Source organism: Euprymna scolopes, chromosome 21, assembly GCF_053919585.1.
Source record: "Euprymna scolopes isolate OS-2025 chromosome 21, ASM5391958v1, whole genome shotgun sequence".
Classification (NCBI taxonomy): Eukaryota; Metazoa; Mollusca; class Cephalopoda; order Sepiida; family Sepiolidae; genus Euprymna; species Euprymna scolopes.
The window spans coordinates 29,696,930-29,724,092 of NC_136502.1; the positions used below are offsets into that span (position 1 = coordinate 29,696,930).

The 27,163-nt window shown below is 33.0% G+C and overlaps 2 protein-coding genes across 2 annotated transcripts in view; one reads left to right on the plus strand and one right to left on the minus strand.

Annotated features, from left to right (window-relative positions):
• Positions 1–1,283: 1,283 nt before the first annotated feature.
• LOC145242078 (aldehyde dehydrogenase, dimeric NADP-preferring-like) lies at positions 1,284–19,091 on the minus strand. The gene is made up of 2 exons (XM_080104988.1): positions 16,770–19,091; positions 1,284–2,726 (listed from the first exon to the last, which is right to left on the minus strand). The coding sequence occupies exons 1-2, from the start codon at positions 18,231–18,233 to the stop codon at positions 2,553–2,555; spliced, it is 1,638 nt and encodes a 545-aa protein (XP_079961114.1). The 5' UTR covers positions 18,234–19,091; the 3' UTR covers positions 1,284–2,552.
• LOC145242079 (ornithine aminotransferase, mitochondrial-like) overlaps positions 13,777–27,163 on the plus strand; it is a 138,397-nt gene continuing 125,010 nt past the window's right edge. The window contains exon 1 of the mRNA XM_080104990.1: positions 13,777–13,796. The gene's annotated coding sequence lies outside the window, so the exon portion shown is untranslated. The remainder of the gene's footprint in view (positions 13,797–27,163) is intronic.

The window sequence follows — 27,163 nt, forward strand, 5'->3', positions numbered from 1 at the left end:
CCTATTTTTTTTAGCTAAAAGAAATAAAACTTTTAAGAGTTAAGAAGACTGGAATGGTACCATTAAAACGAGTAATCTTTTGTGTTTTAGAATCTATTTTCTACATAGTCACCACCATGCTCAATGCCAGTCTCTTTTGGTGCCTCAGTCATAAAAGTCTGGAGTACGCTTTGTCACTCACATCTCTTTCATCACTCTGAAATTGACGAACCCATCTCCTATTGGCATAAACTGTATTAGCTCCGTAAACGTTCAACAGGCGTTGATGAATGTTGATTGGTTCAATTTTGTCTGCATGGAGGAATTCTATGATGCATATCTGTTTCTGATGCATTTCCATGACAGGAGTTCCTTTCTTAGAGTCTCACACCGTAAATATCTGTAATATAGAGATGAAACTTTTAGATCATGAATGCATAAGTTCAGTCATCATAACAATGCTATTTGTAATCAATCTCGATCCCCTTGGGCAGAAAAAAATAGGAGACATTAATTCTGGAACATCCCTTGTAATATAAATTATAAATACACATCCAAAAATTCTGAAACATAAAGACTCGATATTCAGGATCTATTTGGTCACTCTGAAATTGACGAACCCATCACCTAACAGTGGTGGGCATGCCAGGTACAAACTAGGTATTTACTTCTTGCTTACAGCAGAAAGATGTGACACAAGGCCAGAAGATGAGGAGAATCAAACCAGCGTCAAAGAAGGGCATTCTCACCAATTAAAAATTGACTGGACAGCCCCGTTGGCATTCTCAGATTGGGCGCCTAAGGCAGTTAGCAATAAACATTCTTCATTCAAGGCCTGAGAGGGTAGACTATCCAGGACAAATACCCAAGTCACCGAAATGGCCCAGTTTCTGCCAGACTGATTGTCAAAAATTGATTTTCAGTTGGTATCTTTCAGTCAAGAGTCTCTGAGCAATGGAAGATCCACCAGACATAGACTAAAGTTTATTTGTACCAAATATGGTTGGTTTGTAGAAAGGATTGACTATTGTTAGCAGATCAGGCTGTCTGAAAATACTGGCTTCCATGACCTAAAATGCACCAAGCATTGTTATGTTTTTCCATTCCCTTTGCAAAACTTGGTTCTGAAAAAAAAATAATAAAATTTCCTTTACAAAACAACCAAACCAAACACCAAAAATAAATATTTGAAGATATAAAGAACTTCAAGCATAATTTTTTTTTCCCAAAATAACTGGATTCTGCATTAAATAACCAGAAAACAGTTGATATTCTGTAAGACAAAACAACCAAACCAAATCAAACCAGAAAATATTGTAAATTTTATTAATGATTCCATGGGTGGAATTTGAAAGGACTGCTCTGTATTTGAAGGTTAATTTGTTCCATAGACGAATATTTTTGTAAATGGTTTGTAAATAATCCTGTCAGGTACTAATGTAACAGAGTCGCTGGCACTGAGAGTGACTGCATAAAGATACGCAAATGACCAAGCCGGCTGTGCAAAGTGATATTACATCAGAGATAAAAGGGCATGTGCTGGAGAAGCAAGGGTGTTCGAAGAAGTGGTATTCAAGATGTGACAAGAGAAGCAATGTTTGAGGCATGATTGGTGTTTGGAAAAGCATGTGTTTGAGGCGCATGGATGATGTCACAGTAGGGAGGAAAAGTAATGTTACATGCAGCCAGAGAAGAAGAAATTAACTATTTAAATAATTAGAAAAATGTGTTGTTGGAAATGCTTGATATAAAGGCTTTTGTTAAAAAAAAAAAGTAAACTGAGTTTCTTCCTTTCTTCTGTTTCTTTGATATAGCAGTATGTTACACTAATACTCCTCTGGATGAGAGTGCAGCTGGGAGTAATGAAAACTAAGAGGTGACCCCCTCCCCCCACTACCATGAAACTCCTAAACGGGGATCTCACCAGCAGATGCAGTTTAAGGTAAGATAAGACTTAAGTAAATAGGAGGCAGAAGTTTAAAACTGGAAACCACTATTACTTGTTAGTTTAGGTTGTGGGATTTTTTTTCTGTCAAATACTTAATAAACGCTTGTATGCAACACAAAAGAAAAGAACTCAACAAAAAAAAAAAGGACTTAAAAATTCATGGAAGAAATAAACATTAATTTGTACCCTTTGATCCTATGTTGTCAATGGAAAAAAAAATGAAATTTTATTTTTCTTTATTGTTTGTACATGTTGATAATGATGATGATGTTTGTCCATCACTTGTGAAGATGACTATGTCCATACAACTGTTCTACTGACCTGAAGATGGCCCGTCAGTTTGATCCAAGCTCCGTAGTATCTCCCGCATGCAGGTCACCTGTTCAGTTGCCGAGGTGCTGACTGCCCTGTCTTCTCTAATAAAATATTTCCTCTCACATTCTTCAGCAATTGTAGCCCTTTGTAGTCTGCAGTATGTCAGGAACATCTATCTTCTGCTAGGTTTTCCCACGAGTTGGAATACAAACCAAACTATTTGAAGGACATCTTTAAGCCGTTCTTTGACTATTTCTGCTCTCCTTGTACGGCTCTTTTTCCTTCGGACAGTTCATAATAAAGAAGCTGCTTAAACTTTACACTGCTGCAGTATGGTGTGTGCTAATGCAACACTGTGTTTGATATCTTGTTTTGACATTTGATGTTCACCAATCTGCGGTGACAGGTCATGTGGAAACAGTTCAGTGTCTTGGCTTGTCTGGAATATACAGTTCAAGTTTGCACATAAAGACCATGGAAATACCTGAAAAAATAATTCAGATTTTAAAATGAGGGTTCATTTTAACTTTGTAAATCTAGTGTAAAATGATCACCCATTTTTTACCACATGGCTTAAAACAGAACAAGGCACCATTTGTATTTGTATTTGGAAAATTAAATGGTCTGCTAAAAAAACATATGGAGTAGAACGAACCCCCATCTGTATTTTCTTAGCAATAAAATTTCAGTTACCTCAAAAATAATTCTAAAAATATGAAAAAAATCAGATAGCAATGCATGAGAAAAAAAAAAAGAAAGTAAAATATACTAGTTTTGTAGAAAAAATAAATTTATTTAAAAAACGGAGGTCATTTTAGAAATATTAAAAATGGTTATTTGGTCTCTTTCCTACATTATGTGGTCAAGAACAGGGTGATCAATAACACTCGCTGGTCAAGAAGTGGGTGATCATTTTAAGGAATATTTAGTAAGATGAACCCTTAATCTAAAATCTAAAAAAAAAACAAAACAATTATTTAAAAAAGATTTTCATTATATTTCCAAAGTGTTGATATCTAATCACACACAAATAAATAAATAAATAAATAAATAAATAAAAATAACTAAATAAAATAAAATCTCATTTTTATTTTTCCATTGAAAGCATGGGGGCAAAAGGTAAAATCTTATTCCTTTTTTTTTTCTTAATTTCTTGAAAATTTTAATTATATACAAAAAAAGGTTGTAATTCTATTGTTGCTTATTATTAAATTTGTAAAAGTAAATGTTTCTTCTTTGTAACAATTCCAATTTTATGTTATGTGAATTTTTTTTTATGTCGAAAAAAACATATACACAAAGGAACTATATAAATATCAGTAAAGGGCCGAAAGAATTGAGTAAATAAAACTGAAATTTTGAGATAAGGATAAAAATGAGTGTCTGTTCTGTGTGAAGATATATATATATATATATATATATATATATATATATATATATATATATATATATATATATACTAGCAAAAGTACCCGTCGTTGACTGGGTTCAAAAACAGCCTACACAAAATGGACTCTGATTTATGAAAGTATGATAGGTTATGAAAAGGAAGGGTTGTAAATTTGGGCTGAATTTGAGGGAATTCAAACCCAAAGCAAAATATGATGAAAGTAAAAATAAAATAGATAAACCCCATAATTTATTATACCACACCTGTTCACACTGAAACACTTATCACAATATTCTGTGGATCTATATTAAAAAACCTTGTGAAACTTTGTGAGATATTTCCATTCTATGGAGGTCAGGTGCGAACGAACACCCCATAATTTTATTATACCATATTTCTTCAAACTGAAACATAATTATATGTTAATTAATTAATTATTATATAAGTATACTTACGTAGATAGATATGAAATGTCTTTATTGAAGTTTGTGCCTATTTCCATTCTATGGAGGCCAGGCGCGATGCAGACCCCACAATTTTAATGAACCACCGTTCTGCCAGATCATACATACCCATTCCTGTGTCTCGATACATCTTCTATCATTATATGTAATCAGTTTTTTAAAATAGTCAACCATATAGGAGCCTATTCATGACCAGACACACACACACACAGCTTTATATTATATATATATATATATATATATATATATATATATATATATATATATATATATATAAGAGAAAAAAATTAAAACTGTGAATTAAAGTTTACAATTAAATTTATTATTCAACAAAATACTCCTACAAACAACTTTGAAGTTCCGTAGAATAAGGACTTTGAACATTGTTTGCAGGAGTATTCTGTTGAATAATAAATTTAATTATAAATTTTAATTCACAGTTTAATTTCTTTTATCTTATAACAAGCTGTATTCTCTATTGTCTGTATTGAGCTTTTTTATTTGGTTGGGATTAATATATTAATATATAAATACTGGTATCAGATTGAAGTTTACTCTTGCTTGTATCAGGTAAACACCTCATTCAATTTGCCTATTTCATTTCTCTCTCTCTCTATATATATATATACACACACACACACACATATATATTAGATAAATAGATACATAGATACATATATAGATATAGATACTAGACAGACTGGGTGCTTGAGATTTCAAATGATATGGTAAAAACACTATAATGTATTTATGTGTGATGTCGAAATTATTAAAAATTCCAAAAGTTACGAAAAATGATCGAGTAGAATAATAATTACAAGTAAAAATAAAATTTATCGAATTATAATTTTATTTCATTTGATAATGTTGAAAACTTCTTAAAATCCAGGGGAGGTAACTGCAGTCTATAATTTTGTAAAAAATAATTGAAATCGGTCATTTCCAAATAGAAAACGTTGGAACACTAATATCTATCTTTGTAAAAAATGGTTCTAATTAATCATTTTTAGAATTTTTATTAATTTCAACATGAAACATAAGTATGTAATAGTATTTGTACCTAAAATGCATGTTTTTTTGAAATCCCATCATACTGCACAAGTACTGACAAACTGTCTAGACCAGGGTTTCCCTACCTTTTTCGGCAAACGTCCTTGAACCTGCGCACAACATGTGTTGGTCCACAGGCAACATTACATATAGAGTAATCTAGAAGTCCAATTTTTTCAAACTCTATGCATTAAATTAGGCTGTATTTCAGCAATAATGTGTCGAATGTTGTCTTCCAAGTGGCTTGCTGTGTCTGGTTTATCAGTATGGACATGGTACTTAACATATCCCCAAAGAAAATAATCTAATAGGGTTAAATCACAGAACAAAAGTGGCCAGTTGACAGGCTCATTTTGTGAAATTATTCATTCATCAAACGTTTCAAAATGATTTTCAAAATAAATTTACACAATTTGCAAACGTAGCTCAGGTGTCAGTCTCTTCATGATGAATTGCCAAACTAACCTGAACTTCAAATAATCGATAGTTGCCAAATCTACAATTAAAGAAGATAGAGTTGTCGATTTAAAGTTTGTTACCTTTTTAAAAAAAAAAAAGAAAAAAAAAAAAGCACCCTGTATAGACAATTAAATTTTTTTACTGAAAGTTTGTAAAATTTGATAATTAAAAAATTTTTTTTTTTTTTAATTTTTTTTATATGGTAGTCACTCGGGAATAAGGGTTATTCGTGTACAGTAATCAATGGGATAATATCGTATTAATCGTTAGTAATGGAGATTTGATAAAGTGTCATCCAAGTTGTAGTCAGGTGGGAAACAGGCAAACGGAAGAGAGTTCCACAGGCGTGCACTTCTAAGAAAGAAGCTTTATTCAAGGAATCTTCGTTTTGATTTAGGCACAGATAAAGAATGGGGAAAATTATTGACAGTGGTTTCAGTTAGATGGGTGATTTTCATGAAAAATTGGCGAGGGGGGACCAGTCTCTTTGTTTTATCGTTATTTCCATGGCAAGCGCTTGTCTGAGTTCCAATCCAGAATTTAAATAAAAATTATCGGTTTTCAGTAAAAAAAATTGTTTTTTCAATTATCAAGAATTTCTAACAGAAAAAAGTTAAAAATAACAGTCAACAAATAACTGTAATCAAAGTCAAGAAAAGTTACTTTTCTGTCTACACGGATAATTGGATAAGTTTTTTGTGTGTGTATTTTAAAACGCTTTTATTTACATTAATTTTTTTCTTAAAATTTTTACTAAAATTTCATAGTGCCCGACACCTATTTTTCAGGAATTTGAGAGGTGGGTTTCTCGTCTTTTAATGGTGAAAAGAAAAAAATATATATATATACAACAAATAACCGTTACCAAACGCAATAAAATTTACTTTCTGCTTAATTGAAAGGAGGCAATGACAAAAAAAAAAAAAAAATTACAGACTTAGGTGATTTCCAGAAAGTGATGGGAGGCTTTTTAACCTTGCAAAATCTAAGTCAAAATTTTATAGAAAAGTTAAATGTAAATATAAAAGCACTTTAAAATACTTTAAAATACATACAGAAAAAACAAAAAAAATTATCCAAGTATGTAGAAAAGAAACTTTTATTGTCTTTGGTAACATTTATTTAATGTGTGTGGGAGGACACTTCTCAACCTATATACTCAACAAATTTGTTAACTTTTCTTCTTTATTAGAAATTTGTGACAATTGCCATTTCTTTTTCTACACAAATAACAATTATGCATAACATTTGATTAGAATTGTATTCACGTTATAGAGAATTGCCATTTCTAGAAGAATCAACATTTTTTTTTAATATCTAATCTATCTATATATATATATATATATATATATATCCATAAAAGTGAAAATGTGTGTGGGAGGACACTTCTCAACCTATATACTCAACAAATTTTGGATTTAGAGACTTGAAATATGGTATATAGCGTATTCAGACACGTGAAAAACTTTTTAATCGGTTTTCATCTGGACAAAAGGGCTGCTAAGGGGCTCAAAACTGATAAATTGGTACGTGGGAGTTATCAGATTTTTATCTGTTCATCAACTGTTTCATGAATGCGCACACGTGAAACGTTCACATGACAGATTACTTATGTTAAGAATAAGTAAGTTTGAAAACCCTTTTTAAATAACGTGTCAAGCTGGCCTAATGGTTATTGTATGTAACTCACTGCCTTTAGGTTTTGGTTTCGATCTCAGTTTGAGTATTTTTTTTTTTTTTTTTTACTGACAAGAAGTGAACTGTTTAGAAAAAAAAATGATATTCTCATGCACATGTCTCAGTTTGTGTATGAATTAAAATATAATATTTATGTGTATATTATGACTTGGCAATTGAAGATTTCAGCTTTAAGATGACTGCCATTAAAACAACATTAGTTATAATTTTATAACAATTTGGTTCATTCAATAATTTAGTGACCAAACAATACCATAATAAGGTTTAAATATTGTTTGGTTATTATTAATTGAACCAAACAATCACTGTCAATATTTTCTCTTTCTCTTTGCCTAAAACTAAACAAAACTTCCATGGACAAAGTTTCTTTTCTAGAAATGCTATATGTGGAAAACAATACCAACATGGCCGTTTTCATGTCCAATGTAAACAAATTCAACCCTCTTGCAGTTTAGAGAAACAAAAATATGAGGAAAATACTGGGACATATTTAGGGGTACATCGTCTGTAAAAATGCAATTTGGTTGGCTATTGAAATTGATGTAATTATTGTAAAAGAATATTTTAAAATGTAAATTATTGTAAAAGAATTTGATTATTGTTTAATTATTATTATAAAAATTATTATTTTATTTTAAATTTAAAACAAAATTTTTTTTTAAGTAATATTTAAGTAATCCAATTCGATTCTCTATTGAAAGTTAAACATTTTAACTTATTTTAAAGTTAGAAAAATTCAGTGTACCTCGTTAAATCATTAATAAACAAAAAAAAATCGAAAATGCAACGCGTACAATGAAAACAATATCATTTTTAATTATGTTTATTTCTGTATTTAATAAAAATCATTTAAGAAAAAAATTTACGTATTTTATAAAAAAAAAATTGTATTTAATAAAAAAAAATATTTTGTTTTCTAATATTTTGTTTTCTGTTTCATCTTAATTTGAAATTTTTTTTTACAATAATTACGTCAATTTCAATAGCCAATCAAATTGCATTCTTACAGATGGTGTACCGCCATCTAAAATAATCAAATTCTGCCTAATCACCACCATCATTATTAATCATAATGGGGTTGCTTCACTGTCCACCTGACATTCACTTAACCGTTATCCCCGTGGCTGTTGGACCTTGATAAGTGGGTTTGATTATCTTTTTTTTTTCTTTTTTTTTTTTTTCTTAGTAAAATTAAAAAAAAACTAGAACTAATTTGGTTAAGAGAATGTTGTTTCAATGTCAGCCATCTTAAATCTGAAATCTTCACAATAAATAATCGAAGTAAATATAATTATAGGGTACTTGTTTAGTTTAATCAAGACATGAAAAAATGAAAGTATTGGAAAAAAAAAAATTTTATGTACCCATTATGGAATAAAGTTCTCATAAAAGAAAAATTTCACTTAATTAGATCAAGCAGTTTTTTTGTTTTTTTACAGAGGAAAGTCAAATTTTAATGAGATTAATCGTGTCGCGACCATCTTGTTTATTTCACAGATGAGGAGGGGGGCACAAGGGAGATAACTCCATCACCGCTTAAAGTTTGTCAAAATTTGATGAGATTATTTTCAAACATGGGCAGAAAATATACATAGATAAATATTTTAGTTTTTTTTATCACTTATTTTAAAGAGTTTCTCTGTCCTTTTTTTTAATCCCATTTTCAGGTTGTCTTTTGCTAATCACTTTTTCGTTTAAAAGCATCGTCCATAAATGTTTATTTATCTACTGAGTTGATTGCAAAAATAGATTACCTAATTGTACTCATTTTTAGTTCGTGAGAGGGGAATCTATCACCATACTTTCCCTTAAACACGTCTGTTGGACTTTTATTAAGTACAATACTTAATAGTTTTTTTTTTTTTAATGGAGAGTAGAAAACGCATTGTGGATGCGTTATCGGCAGCTCTTGTTACTCTCGCTTCTTCTTATTTGTCCCTCAGTCCTCATTTTTTAATGAGTGATTTTTCTGACAAAGGGAGAAGAAAAAGCTGTTTTCTAGGTTGGCAGTATTTTGCGCGAACAGTTGGCAGAGTTGGTGGAAATTTTCTGTTTCTATGTCTATCCTTGTAGCCATGTCACTAGTAAGGGTGCTGGAGGTAAACGTTTTGTCTGGGCTGACGTTATCTGCCTGATAGTCAGGGACCCGAACCTTGGATTAACCACTAAGGAGGCTGTCCTATCAGCAGGTGCAAAGTACTGGGGCTGCTGTATTGCCATTTGGTGAATGGAATCTGGACCATGCAGTAGCTTCTGGTGGGGCCTCTCGATGCCATACTAGTGGGTAATTGTTACGGCTTTACCTTATCATGTGCTACAAAAAAAAAAAAAAAAAAAAAAAAATTCTTTGTTTCTTTTTCTCTCTTAGTTTCCCCTCTTTGTCCTGCTCTAAGTAAATCTGACGACCTAGTCCACAAATTCCAAAATTTCATCATGACAAGTTTCAAGAAAAAATACACGATTAAACCCGGTTCTACAACTTCCAACGTAGACCCCTACTACCATGTCTCCTTCTCCAACATCAGGGGTCTTCGTTCTAACCTTCCAGAGGTTGAAACCCAATTACAGGAGACTAAACCAGACCTTTTATTTTTAAGTGAAACTGGCATTGGACAGGCTATTTCCCTAGATGAGTTTGCAATTACAGGATACTCTAACTTAACTTCTAAATCTGACCCCCAAGATCGCCATGGGCATGGAATATGTGCCTATATTAAAGATAGCTTTCCATGTGGGAGGGACATCTCCAGGGAAGATCCTAACTTACCCTATATGTGCTTCCGGGTTGCTTTAGCTCACACTACTGCATTTATATTTACTCTCTATCGCCCCCACAACAGCGGAGTTACTATCTTTCAAAGCATATCTGAGAAAATTGACCAAGTCCTTTCTACTTATCCTTCAGCTAACATTCACGTATGTGGAGACTTCAATGTTCACAACGTCGAATGGTTGACCCACTCAAACAAGACCGATGATGAGGGGAGGTTCTGTCATGATTTCTCCATTGCCTATGACCTCACTCAGATTGTTCAGGAACCTACTCGTGTGCCCGATAATGACGGCCAGTATGCGAGCCTACTAGACCTTTTTCTCACGACTTGCCCTGAACTATGTTCATTTTCTGTTCTGTCGCCTCTTGGATCTTCCGACCACTCTGTTGTATCAATTAAGATAAAAATGAAATGTAATAAGTCCCCAGACGTACCTCTTCATCGTACAGTATATCGATACACTAAGGCTGACTGGGATAGCTTCTGTACATTTATATCTGATCTACCTCTGCATTCCATGTTTAAAAAGGATGTGTCCTCTACAGTATTAGACCTGACTGAATGGTTAATTGTAAGTATTGACCATTTCATACCCTCTAAAAAGTTTCAGCAAAAACCTAACAGCCAGCCATGGTTCTCTCCAGAATGTGCTGCTGCCATTGCGCACAGAAATCACTTTTTCCACTGCTTCAAACGTAATAGATGTATGGAAACTAAAGCCGTTTTCAGGACTGCCAGCAACCATTGTAAGAAAGTAATAAGGAACGCAAGAGAGTTGTATGCTCAATCTGTTAAGTCCAAAGTAGCTGAGCAGCGGCTTGGTTCCCACCAGTTTTGGCAAATAGCAAACAGAATCCTGAACAGAAGCGTGTGCTCCATCCCAACTATTATCAATGGACCTGAGGTAATCTCGTCAGCATCAGACAAAGCCAAACTCTTTGTCAAGAACTTTGCAGCTAATTCTACCCTTTGCGACCAAGACCGCCAACCCCCAATATTTCCTCCTGTATCAGAAAACACGCTATGTGATATACGTATATCTGTACGTGATGTTGCGAAGCTAATCAAAAACCTTGATTCGAGTAAAGCAACTGGCCCTGATGGTATTCCAATTATAGTACTCAAAAAACTTCAACCTGAACTAGCGCCCATACTTACAAAACTGTTTAAACGTTGTCTTAAGGAGAATAGTTTCCCATCTCCCTGGAAAATCTCATCAGTATGCCCTGTATTTAAGAATTCAGGTGATCGCTCATCCCCCTCTCAGTACAGGCCAATAAGTCTCCTGTGCGTCATGAGTAAGTTGCTAGAATCTGTGTTAAATAGAGAAGTAATCAACCATCTCAACAAAAATAACCTTCTTAGTGACACTCAATATGGTTTCCGTTCTGCTAGATCTACAGCAGATGTCCTTACAGTTATATCGCATAGGATTAGCAAATCTCTCGACGGTGGCAATCTTTCTAGGGCAATTGCTCTTGAAATATCTAAAGCCTTTGATAGGGTATGGCATAAAGGTTTACTTCATAAGATCGCTAGCTATGGTATAGCTGGAAAAGTCTTCTCAATTATTAAATCATTTCTTTCTGATAGGTTCATAAGAGTAGTAGTTGAGGGGCAAAAATCAGAAGCTCACAGTATTAATGCCGGTGTCCCTCAGGGATCCATCCTGGGCCCAACTCTTTTCCTGATCTACATTAATGATCTTCCAAATCATATCCTTACATCATTTGTAGACATTTATGCTGACGACACTACCATTTATGGTAGCACATCTAAGACAGTAAACGACCAAGTTCTCTCCAATTCTCTCTCCTCTGATCTTGAGCACATAGTACAATGGGGAAAGGAGTGGCTGGTTACTTTTAATGCATCTAAAACCAAGCTTCTCTCTTTACATCATCAACATTCTAATCCACATTTGTCATCAATTGAAATGAATGGCTCTCGTCTTCAGGAGGCCTCAAGTTTTGACAAGCTTCTGGGCTTGACCATTACTCCTGATCTTAAATGGAACACGTATATCAAATCTGTTGCCAAGGCCGCTGGAAAAATGGTGGGATCTTTCTATCGATCCGGTAGATATCTCACTGCTGATGCTATTCTCTATCTATATAAGAGCCAGGTACGTCCAAGGATGGAATACTGTTGCCACATCTGGGCAGGAGCTGCTAGAAAGGACTTGTCCTGCCTTGATAGAGTTCAAAATAGACTTCGTAGCCTCGTAGGAGATGTCCTTTTCTCCTCCTTGCAACCTCTATCTCACAGAAGAGATGTTGCGAGTTTGTATCTGATGTATCGTTATTTTCATGGAAAGTGTTCAACTGAGCTTCAATCTATGGTCCCCCCCCCCTCGCCAAACTTTCACAAGAAACACTCGTCTAGCTGTAAACACTATCAATAATTTCCCCCACTCTTTATCTGTGCCTAAACCTAAACGTAGATTCCATGAACAAAGCTTCTTTCTTAGAACTGCACGCCTGTGGAATTGTCTTCCGTTTTCCTGCTTTCCGGCTGACTACAATATGGTTGTGTTCAAGTCTAAAGTAAATAAGTTCTTGATGAGCCGTTCCATATAAGTTATCAAATTTACCAAATTTTCATTACTAATGATTACTATATTGACCAATTTCTACTGTACACTCTTTAACCCTTATCCTTGAGTGGCCTCTGGGCCTTGATAATGTGGTGACGCCTATGTAAAAAAAAAAAAAAAAAAAGCATCCCCCTCCTCGTCCGTGAAAACGGCAAGATGGTCGCAAGATGATCGATCTCATTAAAATTTGATTTTCCTCGATAAAAATTAAAACCTACTTGATCAAATTAAGTGATTTTTTTTTTTTTAAGAGAACTTAATCCCATAACGGGTACGTACAATATAATTTTTTTTCAATATTTTCATTTTTTTAAACAAATACCATTTATAGTAATTTTTTTTTTTTATAATGTCATATTTGGAATGCAGTTTTTGAATATAGAAAATATTGGAAAGAATATATAAAAAAAAAAAAAAAAAAAAAAAAAAGGCCGGTATATGATATTCTGAAATATGAGATAATAAGAAAGTGGATAAGGAAAGAAAAGAGGTTATCTCCAAAATCAGCGCTCGGAAGAATTAAGTTACTGGAAGTTGACACGGTTGATTATAGAATGGAACGGAAGCATGTGAAAAAACGAAACCACATATTTATTTTTTTTAAAATAATTACTTTAGTTTTAACACTTCCTGCGTTATCAGTGAACAAAAAAACACTTTCTGTATTATCAAATAATAAAACAAAAGAAAATGTTCAATTTTTACATTTATATAAATGAAGTCTTTTTGAAATATATTAAATCTTTTTACACTTATTGTGTTATCATTTTTCTAATAATAATAATAATAATAATAATATATAAATCAAAATAATAATTATTAAATTATATTAAATAATTCAAATTATTTTCTTAAATTATTTCAGTTTTAAACCACACTTGCGAGAGGCCTTAATTATTCATTTTAAGAAACTTTTGTTTCTTCTTACCCTTTTGCCTTCCAATTTATCGTCTGCTAAAATTTTAATCACGTGACTAAGGTGTAGCCACAATAAAATAAATCATTCAAGTGCCGCTTGTTATGGATTTAGCTGAATACGAGATTTATATGATTTATTTTATTGTGGCTACACCGTAATCACGTGATTAACATTTTAGCAGACGAAAAATTGGGAGGCAAAAGGGTAAGGAGAACCAAACTTTTTTTATATAAATGTTTAAAATATTTTAGTGATAACACAAAAAGTGTTTAAAAAAATGGTAAAACTATACAAACACCGTGACAGCGAATTAACCCTACCCCTACCCCTACCCCTAACCCTAACCCTAAACCTAACCCTAATCCTAACCCTAACCCTAACGCTGTCACGGTGTTTGTATAATAATACCAAAAAAATAAATAAATAATAATAATAAATAAATAAAAAACGGCGGATGTGAAGGAGATTGCTCCCTACCTGTAATATATTTCCTTTATTTAAAGAAATGTAAAATAGAAAAGTCTTTTTTGTTTGTTTGTTTCGTGATAACACAAGAAGTGTGGTTCAAAACTGAAATAATTTTATATAATTTATTAAATTATTTTTATATTATTATTATTATTATTATTATTATTATTATTATTATTATTATTATAAAAACTATAACACAATAAGTGTAAAAATATTTATTATTTCAAAAATACTTTATTTATATAAATGTAAAAATTGAACATTTTCTTTTTTGTTTTATTATTATTTGATAATACAGGAAGTGTGTGTGTGTGTGTGTGTGTGTGTGTGTGTGTTTTGTTTTTGTTTTTTTTTTGTTTTTTTTTCTCTCTCTCGTTCTCGTTCTCCATGATAACACTGGAAGTGTTAAAACTAAAGTAATTTTTTAAAATGAATATATGGTTTCGTTTTTCATGCTTCCGTTCCGTAATCAACCGTATCCTCCCGGTAGCTTAATTCTTCAGAGCACTGGTTTTGGATATAACCAGAAAAGAAAAAAAAATCGTTGGGAAATATTGTCGATTTATAGAGATTTACCAATTATCTACGACAAAGTAAGGAACGACAGATATACGACAAGGCACGAAAACTGCTCATCTTTGATCCTCTATTTATGTGATATTTAGGCACGTTATTTGAGCAACATGGGATTCTTATGTCAAGAACAACCGATTTTAGCTTAGACGAACTAGCACGAAGTTTTCTTATTTTATTTATTTATATTTTTTTTTTTACTAAAAATTTCTGAAAATATTTTTCGTACTGACGGGCCAAAATTTGGGAGAATTAAACAATTTGTTAATACATTTTTTGTAAACATTTACTATTAAGACAAAAAACAAAAAAACATTCATGATTTTAAAAAGAAAATTAACTTGGTACTTGTTAAGATATAGTCGATAGATCGATTTTTTAAAAATGTAGTTTTAAGTAAAAACAATAGTACTTACTTAATTTTCATGTCGAAAATATTAATATATCCAAAAATTACGAAAATTCATCGAGTAGAACAACTGCTATTGTATTTTTTAGAAAAAAGTGTATCGCTATAGACTACAAATGTAGGAAGTCATTAAAGTGGCGAAAAGGGAGATAAGTACGTCCCCTGTATTCATAATCTTCAAGGTGTTCAGATCTAGAGAAAATACAATTTCCTCCAATTTTCCATACAAAATTACTTCTACTCGATGAATTTTTTTAATTTTTGGTAAATATGAAGAATTACTCCAGTACTCCACCCTCGAAAATTCCTTTAAAATTACCACTCTTATAGGTTTTCGGGGTCGCTGAAAACGAAAATAACGTTTAAAATTACGACAAACGAGTAGTTTCCAAGATATGAAGAAATGTTAGTTTTTAAAAAGTGGGGGCCACTTTTCTATATTAATTTAAAGTAAAAATGAGCACCCCTTTGTGGCCACGACTTTTTGCGGAGGAGGGGGGGGGCTTTTTTTCCACCCTCGGAGAATCCTTTAAAATTACCACTAACTTTTAAAATTCCAGGAAACAAGTAGTTTCCAAGATATGAAGAAATGTACTCGCTTTATGGTCACCTTTTATTTTTTTGAGAAGGGGGGACTGCCGGTTTGTTTTTCGTTCTTTTTTTGGAGGGGGATATTCAATTATAGAACTTGTATAGTTTTTTAACAGATGCTTATGCAGTTTAATTAACCGTTTTAACGTAAGTAACGCGCCGACATTAACCGAGCAGAAGAACTGTTTAATATTTTACAAAAATTCTGTTTACATTTGGTGGGAGGCGATGGAGGGGCGGAAGGTGTTGTGGCGGGCCCCTCCACCGCCTCTCACCAAATGTAAACAGAATTTCTGTAAAATATTAAACAGTTCTTCTGCTCAAAACAGTTAATTAAACTGCATAAGCACCTGCTAAAAAACTATACAAGTTCTATAATTGAATATCTCCCTCCAAAAAAAGAACAAAAAACAAACCGGCAGTTGCCCCCTCTCAAAAAATAAAAGGTGACCATAAAGCGAGTGCATTTCTTCATGTCTTGGAAACTACTTGTTTCCTGGAATTTTAAAAGTTAGTGGCAATTTTAAAGGATTTTCCGAGGAAAGAAAGAACCCCCCACCTCGAAATAAAAACCGTGACCACAAAGTAGGTGCTCATTTTACGTTAAATTAATATAGAAAAGTGATCCCCCACTTTTTAAAAACTAACATTTCTTCATATCTTGGAAACTGCTCGTTTGCCGTAATTTTAAGCGTTATTTTCGTTTTCAGCGACCCCAAAAACCTAGAAAAGTTGTAATTTTAAAGGATTTTTCGAGGGTGGAGTAATTCTTCATATTTACCTAAAATATTACTATTTTTGTTTTTGCTTAATATCACGTATTTAAAAAAAAAAAAAAAATCGATCTTAACAAGCACTAAGCACCGAGAACTTTTTTTTGTTTAACTTGTACTTAAAAAAAATTATTCCTCTCAAGTCTGAAAAAGAAATTGTTTATTTTTTTTTTACAAAAAGTGAAAAAAAAAAAAAAAAAAAAAACTGCAGGAGCAATTTGTCGTGCCTAAATATCACACGAATAGAAAATCAGCCAGAGCAATTGTCGTGCCTTGTCGTACATTTGCCGTGCCTTAATTAATCGTACATAAAGTAAAAGTTTATACGTTGTGATTGCTTAATGTAAAAATTCTAATTACAACAGCCGCAATCACAAGCAGAACAGTGCAGACGGGCAGCAGAAGTGGCATCCTTTTTCGCAGGGACTTTTGGGTGCACATACGAATCAGTTTGAGGTTGCCATTGCTGAAAGGTGGATAACGAAAGGTATTTAGGACTTCCATGCCCATGCTCCTCCACATGACGGCCTTTTTGTGCGAGAACGTGTCAAACGTAAATTTGCCGTGGTAGCTTCCCATGCCGCTATTCCCGACTCCGCCGAAGGGCAGGGTTTCCAGTGCCGAATGTAAGATGCAATCATTGATACAGACCCCACCACTACTGGTTTCAGACACAAACTTCTTGACCAGTCTCTTGTCGTTGGAGAAGACATAAAGGGCTAGGGGTTTCTCCCGACTGTTGACATAGTCGATGGCGTCCTGAGGCGATTCCACCGGCATAATGGGTAGTATGGGTCCAAAAATCTCCTCCTCCATGATAGAGTCGGTTGGCTTGATATCAGTCAGTACAGTCGGGGTAATGAGTTTCTCTTTTTCGTCCATCTCCCCACCAAATTCTGGTTTCTTACTTTTTTGTAAAATCCCCTGCAGCCTCTTGAAATGGTGATCGTTGATGATTCGGCCATAACATTCGGATTTCCCCACGTTCTCCCCGTAGAACTTGATTACACTCTGTTTAAGGGCCTCGACAAGAGGCGTTTGGACTTGCTGCGGGCACATGACGTAGTCAGGAGCGATGCAGGTCTGTCCGGAGTTAGAACCCTTCCCCCATAGCAAACGGTTAGCAACCGTCTGCAAGTCACAGTCCCAATCGATATATGCAGGGTTTTTGCCGCCGAGCTCCAAAGTGACGGGTGTCAGGTTCTTAGCGGCTGCAGTCATAACAATTTTTCCCACATTGCTATTCCCGGTGTAAAAAATATAGTCGAAGCGTTGTTTTAATACCTCTGTGGTTTCCGGTATACCGCCGAGGATAAGCTGTATGCATTCAGGGTCAAGGTATTTGGAAACTAGCTTACGCATTAGATCCGCGGACGACGGGGCAAGTTCGGACGGTTTCAGGAGCACGCAGTTGCCTGCAGCTATTGCTCCGACCAGGGGGAGTAAGATGACTTGGAAAGGATAGTTCCAGGCTCCTATTATCAACACAACACCGAAGGGGTCTGGTTTAATTGTGCACGTGTCTGCAATAAAATACATTGATCTGTTCACTGGGGTCGGTTGCGTCCATTCGGAAAGGTTGTTAAGGTGGTATACTATGTCGTTCTTGAGGAAATCGATTTCGAACAGGAAGCTCTCGAACCCGCATTTGTTAAGATCCTTTCGGAGGGCCTCGGCTATGTCTGCTGCATTTTCATCGACCAAGCTCAGCAGGGCGTGTAGTTGGCGGCGACGCCATTGAATAGGCTTGGTCAAGCCACGTTTGAAAGAATTGCGCAAATTAGACACGATGTCGCTTGCCGAGGACGACGAAGAAGACGACATGTTTTATGTTTTGTGTTCTGTTTTTTTTTGTTTGTTTGTTTGTTTGTTTGTTTGTTTTAATTTCTCGTTTTGAAGTTGTATGTGAAATTAAATAAACTTTCAAATTATTAGCAAGAGAAACTAAAATATCCTTTCTTTTTTAAAAATATAATCAATTTTTTCAAAAATATTTTTCTTTTTTTGAAGATAAAACCTTATCAGTCACGTGACGAGGTCAAAATCCGACTTCCGCCTTAGACATGGTGTTTTGTTTATATCTCGTCAATAATATTTCAGTTTTTATCAACATCAAAATTGATATACATACAATTAGCTGAAAACTTAAATATCACACTTTCTCTTTTAAACAGCAGTAACAGCTTTTTGATAATCGTTTTATTTTTTTTTTCAATGTGTGAGAAGGTGCAGATGACAAATTGAAAACTTAACACCTTTTTTTTTCTATTTTAAAGTCAAAGTTTATTTTATTATTTTTAATTTTCCCTTAAATGAAAAATAAAATGACAGTTCCTTTTTATATAATTATTCTGGTGTAAAAACCTTCCAATTATTAGGAAAATGTCATTTCTAGCAGTTTTCCACAGGAAAATTACGCACTCATCTTTGTTGACGTTCCGGGTGGAAGAACCAATTTATATGCAAGGGAAATAACTCTAACTGACCACACATTTGTTACGTCTTTTTCTGTTTTGTTTTAATGTTATACAATTCCTTCTTTCATTTCTCATCACTAAAGCTTGATAAAAGTGCATAACGCCCGAGACTCGCCACTTCCGTCTAAGTAGCTCAGAAAAAAGGCGATGAAAGGCAAAAATCAGGGTTCTTATTTTTAGGAGAAGAAATGTAGGTGCATTGCATTAAGGTTTATCAGAATTTGGGGGGAATTTTTGACATTCTTAACACGAAACTGCGAATAAAATATAAAAAAAAAACCCTCCTAATTTCTCTTTTAAAAGTGGGTTGTTTATTTTCTTTATGGAATATACTTCCAAAATAAATTATTAAAGTTGTTTAAAAAATGATAGAAATATTATTTTTTAAAACACAGTGTTTACAAAGTGCCGGCGCGCCTTCATGCAGCCATTTTTTTTACATAATGAAATCAATTGAATTTTACAAGTTAATTTTTCTTTTAATTTTTAAACTTTAAAAATCTATTAAAAGTTTTCTATTGGTTAAATTTTTACGATATTTTCAGGGTCAATGTGAAATTTTACGTTCTTTCCAATAAACTATAATAATAAACAATATAATATTTTAGACAAACGTTTTTTTTTATTCACCCACCCCCCATTTTGAAATGTCTATTAAAATTTTAATAATTTATTTACCAAAGTTTTATATATCACAAATTGAAGATAAAAGATTAATAAATAATATATTCAAATTTAAAACAAAAAAAGAAGTGTTTTTTAGAAATTTACCTGTAAAGTTCAAAGTTTAAAACCTTTTTTTTTTAAACCCCGTTGTTGTTTTTTGGGTTTTTTTTTTAATGAAACCTTATAATATTCTTATATTGCTCAGAAAGTTTCGTTTTATTACGAAAATTATTTCTATTTCATTCAATGTTTTTTTTTTTTTTTTTTTTAGATATTAAAAAAAAAAAAATCACTCCATAAAGTGGAAATTAAATATATTACATCAAAAACTCGTGTATTTCTTTGAGAAAAGAAAAAATAAAATAAATTCATCAACTGTTTTTTTTTTAAAGACAAACAATTATAAGTAAAATTTGACTAGTTTTCAGGTATGGAGGCACAAATTTCTTTATGCGCAAGGCTAGACGGCTAACACGAACATGTGGTTTTTACTGCCTCTGTCCATCCGTAGTTCAAATGGCGACTTCCAGTTTTCAATGACGACGTAAAAATGTTGCGATATCGCGCTTTTTTTCAAAACAGTCGTTTAAAAAATTCTTTTATTTAAAAAATAAATGTAATTTAAAATATAAATATGGATAAATTCTGAACAATGAAGAATGGAACTAAACATTCAATAGTATTTTTTTTTAGGTAAGTGATTTTTTCGAATTTATATCGATTTTTTATAACCGAACAAAGTAAAATTTGGTTTATTTTCTTCAAATTTTTTTTAAAGAAAACCGATTTAAAAAAACAAATATTGCATAATTTGCTATTAAACCTGTTATTTTTTTAAACTTTGGTCTTTGCTCCTTTAATTGAAAAAAAAATTAGGGTTTGAATTACATTTTTCAAGTAGTTATAAGCTTGTAAAAATAGGAGGTCGAATTATTCAATTTTTTTTCACACATTCTTAAGATCGGTTTCTGACACACCTAGTACATTACTCTCCTAATAATTATTTAATTAATAATCACAAAAACAACAAAACACCTCCTTGAAACAAATAACAACAAAAAGAGTTTATTGCAGAAGAAAGACGAGATTGTTTCTCGAACTGAAAAGAAAGAAAGGGCAAAGGAATCTGGCTGGCTGGGTGTCATCTGCTGATGGTCGAGTAGGTGAGTGACGGATGGCAGTAACCAGTGAGTAGCGGTATTAGGAGTGATGTGAGAGAGATCTGTTCTGATCGCTGGCGTCTCTCTGCCCAAATCAGCTGATTTTCCAAAGGGCTAAAAATAGTCCTTTAGGGGACAGCTAAAATCAATGCGCTCTGCCAACCGATTTGTCAGTCTTGCTGAATCACGTTGGCAGAGAGCATTGATCTGCATATATAAAATAGTTCATCAACCGCTACATATTCAAATTGGCACTTATGGCGGCAATTAAAAGTAAAGAAAAATACAGAAAAGTCTGTACGTGCTTGTTACAAAACAAAGATGTCATATTCCAAAAATTACGTCATTTTTGCTAAAATTTGTAAATTTTGATTTTCTCAGTTAAAAAAGAACCCTGATTTACGTAATTTTTTAATATGACATTTTCGTTAACGTGTATGTACATCATACAGACTTTTCTGCATTTTCTTTACTTTTAATTTCCGCCATAAGTGCCAATTTGAATAAGCACTAAAATCAGTTCCCTGTTCAACAATTTCTTTGTGATTCAAGTAGATGCAAGTCAGGATGTCACCAATCTATTTTATGTGTTTTCGAATTCATGGCAGAGTCACAAATCTATGAGATGTGAGAAATTCCATATACAACCGCCATCTTTCTTGTTTAAGCCGGCCACACAGTTCTAGTAGCCGGTCTGTGATTGGTTTAAATTTGAATGTGTCAGGTGATTTGACTTGGTGCGCCTTTTCTGTCATGCTATTATTTTTCAGTCTAAGAGAAATTCAGAATGGGATAGACTCAACTCAGCGGCCCTTTCTCTCGAGGGAGCCAAGACAATTCCTTCATGGACACCAAACAGTTGGTGAACGAAGGCTACAACGCTACAAGCAGAGACAACTTATATTGCTGTATTTATCCTAATTGAGGATGACATTCAAGAACTGTTCTGCATGTTTATTTACCAAATATTGGATCTTATCTCATTTCATCTTGAGTTCCAAGAGGCTCACATATGCCTGATTATAGGCGTCATCATTCCCGTCGAATTTACCATGAAACATTCATGGATCCTTCCAAAGGAACAACGAACTAACATTCCAACAATAGGAATTCAAACTAAAGACTCCATGCTATGGAAGCAAATCGGGCCACCGTTTTGAAAAAGGACTATACCAGAACCAAAGAACTTTCATTGCTTTTACTTGTGAATAAATTTTGAGTTTAAAGGTATGGCTTTTGTTTGTGGAATTCATTTGCTTCTGCAGGGAGGAAATTGAGTTGTGTGAGAATGAAATTTCTTACAGGGATCAATTTTCGGGGATGTACTTAAGCGGGACCATTAAAGGGAAATTTAACAGGGTCATCAATTTATAGAAAGGGTTACCAACTTACATCCCATAATAAAGAAATAAAAATAAATTCAGGAAAAGTCGACACTCAACAAAGAACACAAAATTGCTGAATTAACATGAAATAAACAACATTTATTTACGTGTTAAGAATATTAATATTGTTCCAACATAAGTGTTTTTTTGTGTCGAATGTCCATTATAAATGATTACTGGTGAGGATTTTGTGAGTATGGCACGAGGCCTGAAATTACTAATTTTTTATGATAAAAGTGCGGCACGATTGCTTAAAGTCGATGTGGCTATTTTTAAGAGAAACCGGCCATAAATCATATAAGAGAATACGTGTGTGTGTGTGTGCGTATCATAAGAAAAGTAGTTTAAAATAAGAATATTCAAAAAGAGATTTGAATTCTCATTGAATCTGGTGAATTTCCACAATAGGTATTATTTTGTCTGCATTGCACGTAAAATCATGACAAGGTTTTTTATGTCTCCCGCAAACGAAATTCCTTCCAACACATGTTTAACTTGAGAAATTGAAGAGAAAACTGCTTTGATATTGTGACATTCTTGCCAATGCAGTTTTACGTCTAAATAGATGGAGTCCGGCGTATGTGATAACCATGGGCAGAAGTAATGTTTACTTGTGGAACTGCATCCTGGACGGCTTAAATTTTGGTGGGTTAATCTTTATATACAGGCTATCTCGGATGTTCCAGCCTGTTTATTGTATTCATACATGAGGGAATGTAACATAGTCCCTTTTCTTTTATATGTGTGGTGATCGTATCACATCGTCATGTTCCTACGCATTTTTCATATGCATGGGTATTTCAAAGCAGTGATCACTGTGAAATATTCCTACCGGGCATTTATTCTGGCCGTGCCTAGCAGTTGCTACAATATGCAACAAATATGGATAAAATCGCTAAGGAAGCAATTGCAAGAGCTGACCTATCTTTAAAAGACTTTATTACTGAAATGGATGACAATTTGAAAACATCAAATAGTATTTGGAAAAGATGACAAAGTCCCCACCTCCTCATGTTAAGAATGACTTATAAGTTTGCATGCAGATGTTAAAATGCACGAGTACCAAGTATTTTATGACAAAACCATTTTCGTTATTATGTATACTAAAGACGTTTGATTATTTATGACAAAAAAAAAATACTAAATTTCCAATTATAAAATTCAGATTTCCATATAAGTATACAAAAAAGTTGTCCTTTTATTTAAAAAATAAAATGGCAAAGTTGACAATTGTAGGTCTTATTTAGAAACATAGACAACATGGCCACCAATATATGATGTCACGCGACAGTATGTAAAATGCAAAATGTGACCTCTGAAAACATTTCTTTTTTTTGCAAAGGAATCAGTACTTATCATATCAAAGCCCGGAGGCCACTCAAGGATGAAGGTTAATTAGTGTACTGTAGTCAATAGGACAATATCGTAGTAATCATTAGTAGTGGAAATTTGATTACTTAAGGAGATGACTCATCAAGAACTTGTTTACATTGGACTTGAAGATAAGCATATTGTAATCATCTGGAAAGCAGGTAAATGGAAGAAAGTTCCACAGGCATGCAGTTCTAAGAAAAGCTTTGTTCATCTACATTAAGGTTTAGGCACAGATAAAGAGTGGGGAAAATTATTGATATTGGTTTCAGATAGACGAGTGTTTTTCATGAAAGTTTGGCAAAGGGGGATCATAGATTGGAGCTCAGACGAGCACTTTCCATGAAAATAACGATAGAGCAGAGACAGGCTTGCAAAGTTTCTTCTGTGGGAAAGAGGTTGCAGAGAAAAGAAAAGAGCATCCTCTCCTAAGCTACAAAGTCTGTTTTGTCAAGTTCCTGTCCATTCTAGAATGTACTTGGCTCTTATATAAGTAGAAAATTGCATCGGCAGTGAGATATCTACTGGAGCGGTAGAACAATCCCACCATTTTTCCAGCGATCTTGGTAACAGATTTGATGTACATGTTCCATTTCAGATCAGAAGTAAAGGTCAGACTCAGATGCTTGTCAAAACATGGAGCTTCCCCAAGACGAGCCATTCATTTCAATTGATGCCAGATGAAGGTTAGAGCGTTGGTGATAGAAAGATAGAAGTTTGGTTTTAGATGTGAAGAGCAATTGTCCTAGAAAAGAAGCCCCCGGAAATATGAAACAAAATACATTTTAATAGTTTTTGCATTTTTCTTTTTTGACTTTTTTGCGACTTTTTTTATGATTTTTTCCCCTGAATATACACATATATATATATATATATATATATGTATATATAAATGTGGGCATGAAAAGTAATATGGTTAAGCTTAAACATGAAAAAGTAAAGGGCTAGTTGTTAACACTGGAAAAGAAAAGGCCACAATATTCCAGTAAAAAATATAATAAAATTATAACGTAAAATATTGCAGCATTAAGAATTGGTTATACAATGTTATAAATTGAATTAAAAAAAAGTCCTTTACTTTTCCATGTTTAAGCTTAATCATATTACTTTTCATGTTCGCATTTTCTATTGTAACCCACGATTTTTTGAGACTTCCAGTAAATTCACTTGTTCTTTGTTTAATTTCAGTCTTATAATTTTACCCCCATAGACATAACATGGTTCTCGTCTGCTTTCAATAAAATCCCCCCAATTATCTCCCTTTCATGTTTTCATTCTCTCTGTTTCACTTGTTACTTCTCTTTTTTTTTTTTACAGTAGTAGCTGAAGCGACGTGGTTGCTATGAAAAAAAACGTCGCTCACCTCCTTATGTTTTTCTACAATTTTGAACACCAGTAAATTTATCATAACTTTTGTTTTACTCAACGAAAATTGAAAATTTATTTTCACAATTTAGCTGACAAGGTGATCTATAAACTGTAATAATTGTTTGAAATTTAGTTGAAAAATAAGTGAGCGGTGAAGCTTTAAAGCAGTTCTAAATAACTAAAACTGCCACTTAACCATATATTCACACACGGTAGTGTTTGAATATATGGTTAAATGGCACAAATTGAAATTTAATTAAATGTTTACTATTGAAAATTCAGATACTGTTCGTCGAGAAGAAGTAAAACGTCTTACCAATAAATCATATTCGCAATTGACTTACACGGTCGATTCATATAAAATGGAACTTTCAATTAGTGGCTTAAGAAGTGTTGCCGACCATGCAAAGATCATTTTTTGAATATATGGTAGTGTTTGAAAGATATATATATATATATATATATATATATATATATATATATATATATATATATATATACATATATATATACATATATATATATATATATATATATATATATATATATATATAATGGTTTCATCATGAGATTCATCCATTTGTTTAATACAAGAATTTAGACAAAACAATGAAAATATTACAAAAGACTAGGAAATTGTGACTTCTTTTTATCATTTTTTTTATGGATTCACAGGGATATAACTCCATTTGAATGAGAGATTTGTAAGAGATTCTATATTTTTAAATAATGTAACACAGTTTATAACATTAATAACACAAAAATCTAGTCTTTCGCATGAAAAGAACAAAGAAAATGCAATGCCAATTGCAGAGGAATTGGAGTTTTTATTATAGAAAACAGTACATATCTAGAATTCCTCTTATGGCGGCAATTAAGAGTAAAGAAAATCCAGAAAAGTCAGTGCTTCTACACTATCAGAATGAAATTTTGTAGTCGATAAATGGAGTTTTCAGATAAAAAACAATGGTTTCTACTGATTTTTTTGTCAATTCTAATAAATTACAATGTTAGCTTCAAAATTATGCAGTCGAAACTACCTGAATATTACTGAATTATTTAAAAAAAACAACTTTTATTGTTTTAGCAGGTGAAAAATTGCGGCCATCTTGTTTATATAAAATAAATCGAAATGGAAAATTACCTCCTGTTTGAACTCTCCTGTATCTTACAAAAGCAAATACGATCGGTTTCTTCAAATTCTATTTTCCATTTTCTTTAATAAATAATTTTTTACCTCATCGATTTTGTAATTTTTTGGATATAATCATCTTAAAAATATGAGGAATACGTAGTACCTTTGGTTTCATGTGAAATTCAGTATTATAGTTTCCGAAATTTCGTTCTGATAGTGTAGAAGCGCCAAATGGAGTAAAATTTTAGGCACTTCAGGTAATTTTGACTGGATAATTTTGTAGCTAACATTGTGATCTTACCTGTCTGTTTAAATGTATGTATGCATGTATGTATGTCTGCCTAAAACTTTCAACAGAGGCGGCAGATTTTCATGAGATAGGTATCATTTTGAAGTTCAACGTCTCCGATGACAAATCTAAAAAAATTGGCCCAAAACATTAATTTCTTCACCCTCAACTGGGCAGTTTTCTACAAGGAGGGGTCGATTTTTTGTGAGCCATTTTTGTAAGTCATCATATCAGTTGGATTGACTTTGCCTAATTTTAATGTTCTGAACTTGGACGAATCTCATGATGAAACCATATTATATATATATATATATATATATATATATATATATATATATATATATATATATATTTCAAACACTACCATATATTCAAACAATGATCTTTGCATGGTCGGCAACACTTCTTAAGCCACTAATTGAAAGTTCCATTTTATATGAATCGACCGTGTAAGTCGCGTCATGGAGTAGCAGTAAGATGTCAGATTTTCTTTCACATTATTTTCCGCCTTCGTGTCACGGGTTCGAGCCTGCCCTACTACTACTACTTTTTTTTTTTTGCTCAATACAAACCTCCAAACACCTGGGAAACGCCGGGCACCCAGGCTAGTCTATAGTATAAATCTCAAACATCTGTTAGTGTGTGTGTATGTTTGTATATCTCATTTAAACTGTCAAAACATGCGATAAAGACGCCAAAATTGGTATTGTTATACAGCTCAGTCTCTTGGACAACCAATATCCAAAAATTGGCTAAAAAGATTAATTTTTTGAGCATCAACTAGGCCGTTTTTCACAAGGAGGTGTCACTTTTTTCGTTAAGATTTTTGCTAAGTCATTCACGCCTTGCAATGACTAAGGTTAATTTAAATGGCGGCAATGTCATATGTCACGGCGGCCGTGG

What these genes read in the sequence shown, in the direction of transcription:
- LOC145242078 (XM_080104988.1), bottom strand. Translation starts at nt 18,233, where the DNA reads ATGTCGTCTTCTTCGTCGTCCTCGGCAAGCGACATCGTGTCTAATTTG. An exon ending in TGCTTGTGATTGCGGCTGTT is followed by an intron (nt 2,727 to 16,769) that starts GTAATTAGAATT and finishes TTATTTTTTCAG; the next exon opens with GTATTTCCATGGTCTTTATG.